The following is a 13,968-nucleotide window of genomic DNA, read 5'->3' on the forward strand; positions in this document are numbered from 1 at the left end:
GTGTATGGCTAGATGTTATTACTGTATGTGCTTTGAATGTTGCAATTTGTGTTTAGCTGGCTAGCTTCAAGAAAGAATTAAAACCCCTTAAAAGAATCATATACCTAGATATTATCGCTCTTGAATTTTCAGATTTCACTATAGATTTATGGGCCGACTACCCATCCACCTTGAAAGTGTGAAGAAATTCGAGCTTGACACAATGAGCAAGGGCCAATTCATCTTTTCCGAATGAAAATCTTGAAAGCGATCTTTTTTATGCATGATTAATTGGGCCAATTATTAAGCTACTCACTATCTCATTCCGATTTCCATACCATGTTCCGCATTCCTCATTCACGAGGAAGAAAAGATTCGCTAAAGAGTGGTGTGTTGAATACTCAGTATTCGTTCGCAAGTCCCTTGTCACAGATTCCCAAGCCATATTTGCAATCGCCACCCGATGTCCCATATCTTCAATTCCATCCCGATTCCATAAACGCCGAGCTCTCCTAACAAAATTTAGAGAGTTAATGCCGCATTGGCAGGTACAGTAGAAGCGCATGTGTGTGCACCGCATCACTCCAGCAGTCAAAACAGAGAAAAAGCAAAAAAAAGAGCAATGTCAGCCAAACGCCACCTGCCTCAAATAAAAATCACATCTTCTACTTGATCAGTCAATCTTCGCACTGGCCAAAGATTTGACTAGTGGATTGGTAAGATTGTTTGCGAGACGTATGTGAGGAGTGCGCTTCTGCTTGTTATGTTTTCGTAAACGTTTTCGAGCAACCATGACGGGGACTGATGATTTTGTAACCAGATAATTAGAGAATGATCCCAAAATGACACTGCCCATTATTAGCTTTCGGTTTTCTTGAAGAGTGTTGATAGAATTGGAAACATACCCCTTCAAAGCACTTCTCCCACGACTCCCCAATATAACTAGAGTTGGGTTGATGTAGTCGATGACTTCGGTGATCAAGTGCTTAGGATTCTTACAATGAAGGACTTCGATATTTACTTGTACTTGCAGCTTCGTCTTCCTTAGAAGATCCGATACTCTATCCGTGATATCTTCTACGGCTCGGAATCGATCCTGTTCGGCTTTGCTTCTCGAGTCTCTCCCCATTGGACTGGCCGCTCTACTGCCCGGATCTAATCTGAAGCTGTGATTTAGTTGACCCGGTCCTAGACTAGGCGTCAGTAAGGGGGTATTGGAACGAGATGCTCTAGCAGATCGTTGAGCCGAAGCAATAGCAGATATTTGCTGCTTGATCTGGGCATCATCTCCACTGTTATCAGGAGTTATGATTCCAAGCTCTTCATCAACGCAATAGATAGCAAGCATTGTATCGCCATCCCTCAATACTGTCCCAATAGTCCATTCCAAAGCATGTGCTGCCTCATCACTGAGATCTGTTGCGACAAGATACTTTCTGGTACGGCGTTGGTTCTCGCGGGCTTCTTGCTGAACCTTCTTGAAATCTCCACGGTGTATTGTACGGACGCAGCGTGATGTCGTTGGCGTGGATCTTATTGCAGTCATGGTCAGTGAAAGACTTTGAGCCTTTTTAACGTCGCCGCGATCTGCTTCAGTGTCTGAGTCATGTGGACTAGGTTCACCAGAGCCGTCCGGATCGAAGCTCGTATGCGGATGTACCGCAGGCTTATTTGGTTTGTGTCCAGCAGGTCCCGTCAAGGTGATTTCTGGGTCAAGAAGTGATTTAACTTTGTACTTCTCATTCAAAGCTTCCTTGGCCACGACATCTTGTCCTATGAAATTTGTGAGTTTTTGACACAATGTTGAGGGTATATTATACGTACGTTCTGCCTCAGCAGCAGCCATTTGACTTAAAGGTGTTCTTGGACCTTTCGCTTGCCCCATTCCCAAAGTTTTGTTTTCTCGCTCGGAATCGTCTCCATCTACACTTCTCGCTTTCTTTCTGCGCCCTCTTGGACCTTCATCGTCCGATTCATCCGTGCTGTCAACGACGGATTCCTCGCCTTCCATTGGCACATAGTCTTTGTTCAGTCGAGGTCCATTGATATCGAAGTATTCATTATCTGGCCGATTTTGCTTGCTCTTTTGACTTAACATGGATAATTCTCCGTTCGATCGCGCAAGATTAGCATCCGACAATCGTTGATAAGCACTATTGACATCTATAACTTTGCCATTGTCCAAAACGGCATATTTCGAAGGATCTGTGGGAACAGGGGAACTAGAACGTGGGGAAAACCGATTGTGAGGCGACTTTGATTTCGCCGCAATGCCACTAGCACTTCCGATTGAATTGTGTCTTTCCCTATCACGCCCACCTCCAAAGCCGCTAAGATCTACGCCGGATCTTACTACCTCTGCCATTGAATTCGTAATCCTTTTTCCTGCTTGCGTATTGCGTTTCGGGACCGAAGGACCGCCCGGGTTACTTGGTAGATAGCCAGAGAATTGATATTCGTTAGGGTCGACCCTGGTGATTGCTCTAGGTCCAAATTCGATGGTAGATTTTGCTGCTGCATCTGACGAACTCCTTGATTGTCTACCATTTTTGGCATGCGCCTTATGATTCATCGTTGTTGGGGAAGCCTGCGCACTTCTGGAACCAGATGCTGTGGGCGCAGTAGAAGAAACATCAAGCATACTTCGTACAGCAGGTGCCGCTGTCAATGGCGTTTTAACATCAAGCATACTTCGAACTGGGGCAGTGCTTCCTGTACTTGTGCCACCAATAGACGAATGTCGAGGTTTTGCTGGAGCGCTATCAATATCTAACATACTGCGGACAGGAGACCTGGTCATATTCGCAAATGGCGATAAACTTCTCCCGCCCCCAGCTCGATGCCCCGAGCCGGTGGAGCTCACCGAGCCTCTGGGTCTAGCATTGGTCGAATGCAATAATGCGAGCACCTCCTGTCTCTCCTGCTCTGCTGCCGATTCCTGTGACATGTTTTTATTCGCCATGTGTAATGATTCTAATGCGTTTGATCGACTTTGCAATTCTGCAGATGCTCAAGAAGTGGCAGATAAGAAAACTTATTGTATTGTTGTTGTTCTTCGAGGGTTCCGTCGGTGATGTAATGAAGCTAACTAGGTACTCGGTAGGAATTGCAAGATGCGAATAAGGCAAGAGCAATGAATGCTCATAGATTTGAGGCTAGCCGTTTAGAAACTTTCTTGATGACCAAGGAAGTTTTTGATACTGCATTGTGGTTGTTGGAATGATCTTTGGGTTCGCACTCAGGACATTGCTTTAGCCCCGGTCGTTGGTACGTGTGATATGAAGGATAGTATAGAAATGTTCTGCGGTGATGGGAAGATTGTTAGAAAGTGATGAATGCATCAACTGATCTATTGAAAAGTAGTGTTCCTTGAGAGAAGATAATCTTGCAGATTGAAAGATGTTGTGTATTATGTATTGGATTGGATTGGATTGTGTTGGACTGGATTGTGTGTAGGGGTTGAACTTGGGTTGGAGGTGGAGAATCGATGTTGTGTTATTTTTATTCTTGGTACATGGTATGATATGGGATGGGATGGTATGATATGATATGGTATGTATGGTATTTGGGAATGGGGGTGTGCGTATGGGTGTATGGCTTGTATGGGGATTATGAATTGCTGGAGCCTTTTCGTAATAAAAGTTCTAGATGTTCAATAAAAGAGGGACGGAAAACTAGTACAAAAATAACGGTACGGAAGTAAGGTAGGGACGGAATATGTACTGCACCTAAAAAACTAACAAAGAATTGACACGTGCACCCGCCTATCAAGTGAAGGATGGTCTTTTTCTTCTTCTTCTTTTCTTCTCTTCTCTTTCTGTTTGAAGTGAAGGGGGCGAACGTGGAAGTGAATGAAGAGATAGTACCGGTAGATGGGAACCTTGATGAAAAATGTATATGTTCCAGATTTTGAATGATCTTCCCAATTCTGAGTCTTCAATTGGGGAACAGGGGGCGAATACGAATTGTCTTTTATTTCAAAGGGAGATCCGAAAATGAATCAAAATAAGAAATTTTGAAATATCGGATTTAACAAAATAAAAGAATACCACCATATATAAATTTCGTACTTGAAGCTATACCCTATCCTTCACTAGCTGCAGACCAGTAAAGGCGGGGGAGGATGATCTTACAAAGCGGCCCAAACCGTAGCGGGCGGAAATCAGAAGTGGAAGGTAGGGAGGTAGGGAGGTAGGGAGGCAGGGAGGTAGAGAGGTAGGTGGGTGGTGGGTGGTGGATGGGTGGTGGATGGGTGGTAGGTACACAGTAAGATTCAACCAGGTAATAATAAGAATTCAACAGGTTACATTCTCTCTCTTCTCTTTTCTTCTCGTCTCGCCTCGTCTCTCCCTCCCTCTTCATGTGAAACCATTTACATCGATTCTTCCTCAAAATTCAACCAACAATCGACCCGGATATGATGATATGATAGATGATACCACCACATACCTATCTACCTACCTACCTACCTACCTAGCATGTACAACGAAACACCCAATTCCCCTTCACGAAAACGCCAAGCCCCTTTGTTCCCTTACAAATCCGACAGATATCCATCAATAGTTACACCAATTCCAGGTTCCAATCTCTTCATTACTCGCTCTTCTATCCTCGTGCTATCCCCGTCAGATGCTTATGTTAGTCACAATCCCCCATCCCAGCCAGAAACCTCATACAAAGGGGACCGCCACAACCAAGGCGCAGTATCTTGGCCATGTTGATGAACTTCCTCTTGGCTCCACTCAATGCTATTGCTCCCCCCTCAAGCTTTTCTGTAACCTTTCATTAAGACTTGTCAAGCACGACAAGAAAGTCTTATCTCTCGCTGTGCTTACCTACCTATGCCTAGCATTCTTTGCCTTAATCCATCATCGTGCCAACCCCCGCCTCACCTCATCCTCACTCCACTCCTCCCATCCCCAGACAATTTATCCTCACCCCTCCACGACACAACATCAGCGACTGCATGCACCACCCCAACCCTTGGCATTGCATACCGGCACATCTTTCATCCTGTCATTCACCTCCCTCTGTCTTCTCTCCTCTCTCCATGCCCTACAGCTGAAAACACACAACTCTCCCCTCGCTCGGCTCCAGTACCAAGCCTGCCAGCACGCCACACTATTTGCTACTCTCTACACGGTCGCAACTTCTAGACTCCCAAATCACAATTCCCAATCCATAACATCATCACCATCACGCAAAGCATGACTCAATTCTTGACAAATCGAATCATCCACCAAAGTCCTCAACAAACTTTGCGCAAACAATTCTCACTAGAGCACATGTATACCTCACCTATGTACCGCCCCTGTACAAGCTGTACACCACCCTCCAACATAAGTAAGTAAGTACCCCTCCATCTTCCCCAAACAGGAAAATCCCCCCAAAGTCCTCCGAGATACAGATACCTCGGATATCTTTCGGATCATCTACCTAGGTATGAATATCGAAAATCTATCGGAGATGGTCAATTTACGCGTGCAGATCATCGAGTGATCTTGGGTAGGTAGCACAACTTCTTTATCTCGATCAGTAGTCTCGTTGGTATGGATACGTTGCATCAGAAAGTAGAATTCATTTAGCACACCATTCAGCTACACCACAACGTCATGTTTAATATCAAGTTCATTAACATCCAACTGCATGTGTGGCAGTACAGTTTACATAGAAGTCTTTCCAACTGCCTAATATATCGAATATATCGAATATTAAAACCCTCTTTAGACTTTGATCTAATGTTAATCCAAGAAGGCGTCTTGAGCCACAGAGCAATGATAGCACAATTCAAACCCAGATACCTCCAATGACAATGACACGTCCATGCTTCCAACGTCGACCCCTTATCCACATATGCCAGTGCCACACCTCATGTCTAAGCTATTTTTCTACTTTCCCATTTCATATCTAGTTCAGCCCTGCTACCACCGGCTGCAACAACCTTATCTCCACCTTTCGTTCCACCTCCTTTTCTCTTCCATTCTCACCACACCATACCAACATGCTGTCTGCACCCACGCAAAAGTCCGTTTGCCAACTCTCTCAACCAGTCAGCACTACACTAATACCACTACCCGCCCTACCAGTAAACATCTCAACAACTTGCACGTGCAACTCCCCATCCCAACCCTCCACTCACCCCTAAAACCAAAACCATCCCATCCCAACCCATCCCATACCCTCAAGCCCCAAGCCGGAACGCTATCCAGCGCCCCAGCTCCTCACCAATATACACACCCAGCATCTCACCTCCTTATCCTCCAATCCCACGCCATGCGAAGCAACCAATTTCTCGCTCCCGCAAAAAGCAAAGATACCGTACCGTATACGCCACATCGCAACGTTCTCATATCCTCACCGTCAAGTCTCAGAACCTAATGCATGATAAGCGCATGATACTCAGGTATCCATGAATATGTAGTAGATGCGAAGTGTGGCTGCAAAAAGTCATGGAATTGGTGAGTATATGTGATGCTCACCGCTCACTTCAAAGCGAATTAACCAATAGTGAGTTAGCGAATTCGATAGAGCTCAAGCTTTCAATAAAAAGGAAAAATAAAACGCTATCGGATGGCAAGACTTGCGGAGGTGAGGTCATTTTATCGAGTTAAGAAATGAAAAAGAAGATGTGAGGGCTGAAATGACGAGGTTGGGAAAAGAGGCAAGTTCAATACGACAAAAGCCGCAAACGTATGGATAGATTTTGATATCATATGCACCCCCAAGTATCATGTAGCATGTACCATTTTTTCGATGTCATAATACAATAATTTTACAACCCCACCGCACCAAGTACACCCATTCCCATATCCCATGCCGTGCCCAATCTGATAACTTTTCACCTTTTTCTTTTGGAATAAAAGGTCAAATTTGCTCTCGCGCTCGTACCAGTCTTATGTACCAAATGCCTCTTTTCCCAAACGGAACTCTTGCCTTCCACCACACTAATAATCTCCTCTGCAAACCTTTGTGCGAACATTCCACGCCCACTACTCCTCGATTGTTTCTTGCTGGCCGAATCTAATATCCATTTGATAGCCTGTCTTCTCCTCTGTCTAACACCCAAGGGTACAGGAATTTGAAGAGAAGCTCCACCGCCTGCAGCACCTTTCTGAGAACGAATACGTAAGAGAGGAGCTATGGAGTCGATAGCGGTAGTAAGATAAAGAACGGGGTTTAGAGGAAGGTGGGATGGTGGGGGTGTGCCCGGAAGGAGGGGTTTGGCGGGGTTGGGTGTGGGTGGGGAGGCGGTTCGGAGATGGTTTAATATGAAAGACATGTTCTGCATTGAAAACATCATAAATTAGCAAATTATTCTGCAATGTCATAACATAAATCCCATGCGCAGCGAGTAACGCAAAAGGAAAGAACTAACGAGCCTACCCTCTGGGCAACACTCTTCTTGCCATGCTGCATCATCATGTTCGTAACCTGCGAAACGACGGGATCGTATCTATATTTGAGGTTGTTGTTCGAAGGAATTGGTAACTCTGGAAGTCCAAACTTGTGGCCATCGATTGTAAGATCGGAGGCATTCGCGCCATTTTCCAAATGACCGAGACGGCCAAGAGCCATGAGATTGGCAAAGGAGATTTCTTGGGAGAGGGCAGACGCGGATTGGGTATCTTTGATATCTTCTTTGATAACTTCTGGGGCCTTATCCTTTCCTTCTTGGTCTCTCTTAAGAATCTATGCATATGGTTAGTAACTGTTATTCTCTGGTATCACTATGCTTCTTCATTTTTCAAATATGATTGGCGAAATTGGACCCCCAGAAAAGAACGTAAATACCTCTTGAACATTTGTACTCTTTCCCATATCAGGAGGAGTCTCTCCAGTGATTTCAGCCATGTCTCTTGCCTCTTCACTGACGTGGCCGGCTACATCTTCATCAGACCCATTTCTTGGAGGTTGCTTCCCCTCTGCGAAACCTCGACGAACTGCCGGGGTAATTTTGAAGAAAGCAGGATTTCGAGGTGCGACAACTGTTCGTGGTCGAATGGTCAGTGACCTGCTTGCGCTGTGAAAGTTCAATCGTGGAGGCATGGTTGTGGATGTTGTGAAATCCAGATACTTTCTCCGCACTTGATATCAACTTCGAATTGATGCACTAACCAAAATTTCGTGTGGCTGCCTAATAAGGCATCAAATTCATCTTGGGCAATGACGATCTTTCTTGGGCTGAACCACAGAACCACAACGCTGGGTCTGAATATTCTTGTCAAACAACATGGATCAGGGCTAGAACAATATTTCAACTCATTCATGGAATTTGATATGTGTTACGGTGACATCGAGTCCCTGTGACGGCGTCGACCTCTACTTTTGCACGTTTGATAGTAAGAACTTCACTTGAATAACCACCACACGGGTCATAAATCGATGTGTAAGTGAGCATCTAATTCATTTCATGTCTTAATAATTCAAAGAGAACATCCACTTTTATTGCTAGTAACAAGTTGTGGAACCATTCCATGGTTCGAAGAGATAAAAGATATTCCATATCTCTCAAAAAAAAAACAAGCTTTTTCACACCACCTCCCAAGAAGAAAAACATATCCGGAAAACTGTTGGGAATAACATGTACGCATTCAAACTCCAGCGCCCTTGTTGTCCTGTGAAAATCCACGGCGAAAACCATCCCACGCCTGAAGTATTATTGGCATTCGCCCATCCTTGCCGAGGCTGCAGCAAACGGCAAATCATCCTATTATCATCTCTTATCCTACAGGCTAAATTGAATCGTCGGCCGCAGTGTCGGTAGTTCTAGGTCATGTTGTAATTACCACCCATTCGACTTTGAATAGGTGAGGTTGGGCTCGATCCAGTCAAACGATTGAGTGCCACTTCTGCTGCATCCTCTTTGGCATTGTTGACGTACTGCCCATCGTACCAGAATCGTGCAGAAATATTCTGGCCCTGTACAGTTACTGTGCTAGACCATGCTGTTCGTCCGCCTGAAACAAGTGTTAGAGTCGGTTATCTGCAGACTCGGTCTTGAGTGGAAGGTGAAATGACATTACCTCTTCTATCTGACACGATCTGAAATACTGGAGGACGAATTTGTGCCTCGCGACATCTCTCTTGATGGAATCAGTCAATTTAATGTTCAGTATTCATAGCACGAATTGCTTCATTACCTTCGAGCTTCTCTTGCCATGTAGCTGAGCCAGAACTGTATGATGAATAAGACATCTTAAGTGGTGATTTCGTACTAGAAGGTCTGAAAGTGTTCAAGCTTTCAAGCTAGATCTGAGATTGAGTGCTAGTGATGTGGAGGAGAAACAGTGGGGAGCGGGTTCGGAAATGGCGTTATACTCCGCAGGAATTGAAGCTGGTCTTATAGATGATCCGCATGTACTCTTCAGAGTCTTCACGAAGGAGAAGGAGTGTTGGGAATGATATGAAACTGTGAGGTGGCAGTCAAATAAGGTTGGATTGCTCTGCATCTGCATACCCATGTGCAACACGGCAGCTTGACTCTGGAATTTGTCTCGGCGTGATGAAATATATTTCAAAGAAGTAACGTCGATCGCCCGTAGCTTAGAGCCGTGTGTGTTGTCTCCATCGGTGGTTTGGACAGCTCATGTGTGACCTCCTACTGACAGCTTCGGTAAAGTGTAGAAAAAGCAATTTGAGGCTTGAGACAGTAGCAGTGAGTGGAGATGCTCCAGCCAACGCTGGAGACACCTGCAGTAATTTGCAGTCTCGGATCGTCATGGGGCATTGGAAGACTGAAATGAAAGCTGGCATATATGTGTATGTATGTATGTGTAGTGTGTATGGAAGTATGTGGGGTGGAAGACAAAAGGTGCATATAGAGGGGCGGATCATATGCAAGAAGGTGACGATAGAAAAAAAAAGCTCTCCATAAAAGAAGCCCAATAAGAGTGCAAAGTGCCAAACCTTGCCAGAAAAAAAATGAGCTGCAGGAAGACGCACCCGAGATGTAGAAAGTACCACTACCTCTAGTATTAGCTGATTTCAGGCCAATTGATTAAGTACTGAGACTTGATATCTCTCACCAGATTTGTTTTACTTTTTCCCAAAACAGGAAAAATGATAAGTTTGTAGGACCTCGGACTCTCTACCACAGTATCCATAATCTTTGCAAATATAGATATACCATAATAGACAAAGCCATATATTACCCGGCAGTTGTACGACATGATTGGTCAATTCGGAGCATTGAAAAAAGTGTAATGGTATGCCAGATTTCAATCTTCAATCTTCAATTTCCTTCCCTTTCCCACTACTGTAGAGTTCCGGAGAGATGAGATCGAGGTGTCTGCAGGAACGGGTGCTTACATACATATTTATACATATTGATCAATGATCTTCAGGGTAGGTTGGGGTAAAAGTATATACCCCAGTGATAGCAACGGATAAGTACATCTGTACATTGAATCAAGCACTCAGCCCTGCGGCTTCTTCAACGGTGAGTCCACCGCTTCTCACTTCACCGCCCTAATGTACCAACCAGATTCCAGAAGCTTGGATTAGACGTTTATGAAGATGAGCAAAGGGTGTGTCTAGCTTCATGAAACCTGGAGAACGGATAGATGCGTGCATTTCGTCTAGAAAGACTTGGAAATAACAGTCGTACGGCAGATACTTCCAATTGGGATTCTCAAGTGGACTGATTGTGTCACCTCGATAAAGGTTAAAGAAAAGAACAGCTTACTTCGTAGAATAAAGGGAGCCCGCAAAAACTACCCAGAGGATAACATGCCGCACCCCGTCGGGTGCTCCGCTTACTTAACCGCCGTAGCATACGTTGGATCGACGGAGCTTTGTCCGTTCAACAAGGCAGTTGATAATGAGGGGAGCCGTGAAGTACACAACCTAATAATGAAACATTTTGCTCATAGATAATATTGCGTGGCGGCGTGAGAGAAGGACAAGTATATTCAAGGCTTGTCTATCAACACCTGAGCAGCCCTATTTTCGACAGCGCATTGACTGGATCTAGAATCTGTTGCTGCCCAAGTGTTCGAATATTTGAGGATAATTGAAGAGTTACTCATCAATATCATTCCTTCGTCGGACGACATTTACTAGCATGTAATTTATATTACTCGGCAGGTTCTGGTGGTTTGACGATCAGGAACAGTCTTCCGTACTCGTCTCAGTGATTTGTATCCCCAATTTCATGCGAAATACGTGAAATTGGCGGTGCGACCTATTCGATGTCTAGAACCACGACACGTGACTGTATGATACACCACCAAATTATGTTCACAGTGTTGAAGTAGAAAGAATGTTGCCCTGAGGTACGTGTGAACAATCATAAGACAGGGAAATTTTAGGAAGAAGATACAAAAATAACAAAAGCAACAATTTACTCTGGACCGTACAAAGAGAGTCTGCATCGGAGCAATAATCTGATGAGATGGGGTCCAGCTGATTACCGTAATCTGGAGAACTTCAAGAAGACAGAACTAGCAGGTGTGAGCCGGTATAGCCTAGGCCTAGTTGCCGTGCCTCGGTCCAAAGAATGTGGGGAAAGGAGCTTGTTACCTACAATACCAACCGTTTATTATTTTAACATCTTCCATACATATTTTGTTCTTAGACTTCGAATCACAATCGTTCTCTTGAATCATATTATTAGACATAAAGAGAGATATTAGAATAGACCATACATTTAATTCGATACACTTGTTGAATCAGACAAACCTACATCTCATCACATCATTCGTTAGCAATCCTCGACATCATGCCTTTCAACACGAAACTCACCCAGGCCTTGGGTATCGAATGTAAGTTACACCCTCATGTACTCTTCCGAACGACAGATCATTGATTCGGGATTATGTAGTACCTATTGTCCAAGGTGGTATGCAATGGGTGGGATATGCGGAGTTAGCAAGCGCCGTGAGCAATGCCGGAGGGTTGGGTATCCTCACAGCTTTAACGCAACCCACTCCAGAAGATCTACGCAAGGAGATCCGAAGATGTAGGGAAATGACAAAGAAGCCATTTGGTGTAAATATCACACTGTTACCCTCGATTAATCCCCCGGAGTAAGTTTCCGCAGATCTCAATCTCATCTCATGTTGATTCGCCGTTTGCTCCGTGTCTGTGTATCGCGAGTACAATATGGTCGTCAAGCCGCAAAACTTGCAAAATCAAACTGACCCGTGATTTCTTTCAGTTACGGTGCATACGCACAAGTCACTATCGATGAGGGAATTAAAGTTGTCGAAACAGCAGGAAATAGTCCAGGCCCTGTCATAAAGATGTTGAAGGCTGCTGGAATAATCATTCTACATAAATGTACGACCATCAGACATGCAGAGAGTGCAGTGAAGCTCGGGGTTGATTTTCTGAGCATCGATGGTTTCGAATGTGCTGGGCATGTTGGTGAAACTGATATCACGAACTTCATCCTCCTAAGCAGAGCTAGACAATCGCTAAAAGTCCCTTTCATTGCGTCTGGTGGATTTGCCGATGGCCAAGGTCTTGCGGCTGCGCTTTCCCTCGGTGCTGAAGGAATCAATATGGGAACACGATTCATGTGTACCGTCGAAGCACCAATACATGAGAACATCAAGAAAGAGATTGTCAAGGCTTCTGAAGTTGATACTCAGCTCGTTCTTCGAAGATGGAAGAACACCTCTCGCTTGTACAAAAATAAGGTTACTGCACAGGCAGTAAAGATTGAACAAGAGAGTAAGACTGGAGAGTTTGCGGAGGTTGCTCCTTATGTGAGCGGCAAGAGAGGTAGAGAAGTCTTTACCACTGGAGATCCCGACTACGGAGTACGTATCAATATCTAAACACTCATACCTCACAAACTAATTATCTTTTAGGTTTGGACCGCAGGCCAAGTAATTGGTCTCATTCACGACATTCCCACGTGTGAGGTACTTTGTAAGAGAATCGAGAAGGAGGCCGTGGAGACATTGAACAAAGCTTCATCTCTCTTTCAACCAACAAGCAAGCTGTGATTGTATAGTGTCTCCATGTATGTATTTTACCATAATGATTGTTTTGATACCCTTGAAATCTGGTTTCCGTACAATACGTGACAGGCAAATTACTTATGCTACTTATGGAGAGCTGCTTGGGCTATGATACCTGCTTAGTTGGCCAAAACATGTCCTCGTAGTCTGATTGGCATCCAGCCCGATTAAGCAACTCACAAAGCAATTTGAAGATAATATTTTTCCTCTGGAGTATTTTAATTGCCTTTTCCTTCAACCCCCTGAAACTTTGACTTGTGTGAAATTAATCCATGTACTACAACACCGACATCACTGGAAGCATTTGTCTGCGTTACTAGAATTATTCCCCTCATCATCATGCATAAAACAATTCAATTTATTCCCTCTGTCAGTCAAAAGAGTACCACAATCAAAACCAGCAAGGTTCAAAGGAACCTCCACCCAGAGGCATCTGCTGATCAGACAAGGTCCGCGGAGACTGACTACCGAAGAGCATGTGTTTCCGAGAAATTGTCCATTGGCAACTTGAGCTGGCAGATCGATGATGAGTGGCTCTACTGTGGGCTCAAGAGTTCGGTGGCATCACTGAGACGCGGCGCGAAATCAAGAAAGCGATTACAAGACATACGCGAGGTAGGTTGAGTAGTCTTACCATCCAATCTAAAACTTGCCACTAACGCTACCCAAAAATGAGCAAATGAGCATCTTTTCGGCATCAACGCCTGAAGTCTTCTTTTCAAATCACTCATTCGTTCTTTACAGCCAATCATGGGTCGTCATTTGATCCAGCAGGACGACTCATGGTCTGTCTGGGCCTCGACAACATCTGGTTGCCTTTTCTCCTCCGGGACTTCAAATCGGATTAGGCACATCACTTTGCCCGGAAAGTATATTCAACACATGCCCCTTTGTTCTGCATTTCTTCTCAGACCATTAGTCAATAGGCTTGCGATAATTACTAGCTAGTGACTGCAAATTGTTGTGATTATCATGTTTGGTTTCACAACCCACGTGGTTGATTCCTCCGTTCTCACCAAAA

The 13,968-nt window shown here is 44.5% G+C and overlaps 4 protein-coding genes across 4 annotated transcripts; 1 reads left to right on the top strand and 3 right to left on the bottom strand.

The window, feature by feature from the left end:
- Positions 1-623: 623 nt before the first annotated feature.
- Positions 624-2,941, bottom strand: Bfra_006704 (putative universal stress protein; the record flags this gene model as incomplete). The annotated part of the gene is made up of 3 exons (XM_037337074.1): positions 624-827; positions 885-1,752; positions 1,804-2,941. The coding sequence occupies 3 exons, from the start codon at positions 2,939-2,941 to the stop codon at positions 653-655; spliced, it is 2,181 nt and encodes a 726-aa protein (XP_037198440.1). The 3' UTR covers positions 624-652.
- Positions 2,942-6,817: 3,876 nt separating this feature from the next.
- Bfra_006705 (putative 30s ribosomal protein s7 protein) lies at positions 6,818-8,025 on the bottom strand (the record flags this gene model as incomplete). Its single annotated transcript, XM_037337075.1, has 3 exons — positions 6,818-7,261; positions 7,363-7,668; positions 7,771-8,025. 3 exons carry the CDS (start codon positions 8,023-8,025, stop codon positions 6,818-6,820), a joined length of 1,005 nt encoding a protein of 334 aa, XP_037198441.1.
- A 559-nt stretch (positions 8,026-8,584) lies between these two features.
- Positions 8,585-9,174, bottom strand: Bfra_006706 (uncharacterized protein; the record flags this gene model as incomplete). The annotated part of the gene is made up of 3 exons (XM_037337076.1): positions 8,585-8,936; positions 9,003-9,062; positions 9,120-9,174. The coding sequence occupies 3 exons, from the start codon at positions 9,172-9,174 to the stop codon at positions 8,746-8,748; spliced, it is 306 nt and encodes a 101-aa protein (XP_037198442.1). The 3' UTR covers positions 8,585-8,745.
- A 2,524-nt stretch (positions 9,175-11,698) lies between these two features.
- Bfra_006707 (putative 2-nitropropane dioxygenase protein) lies at positions 11,699-12,932 on the top strand (the record flags this gene model as incomplete). Its single annotated transcript, XM_037337077.1, has 4 exons — positions 11,699-11,741; positions 11,801-12,005; positions 12,137-12,743; positions 12,795-12,932. The coding sequence occupies 4 exons, from the start codon at positions 11,699-11,701 to the stop codon at positions 12,930-12,932; spliced, it is 993 nt and encodes a 330-aa protein (XP_037198443.1).
- Positions 12,933-13,968: the final 1,036 nt, after the last annotated feature.

Source organism: Botrytis fragariae, assembly GCF_013461495.1.
Source record: "Botrytis fragariae strain BVB16 chromosome Unknown tig00000000, whole genome shotgun sequence".
Lineage (NCBI taxonomy): Eukaryota > Fungi > Ascomycota > Leotiomycetes > Helotiales > Sclerotiniaceae > Botrytis > Botrytis fragariae.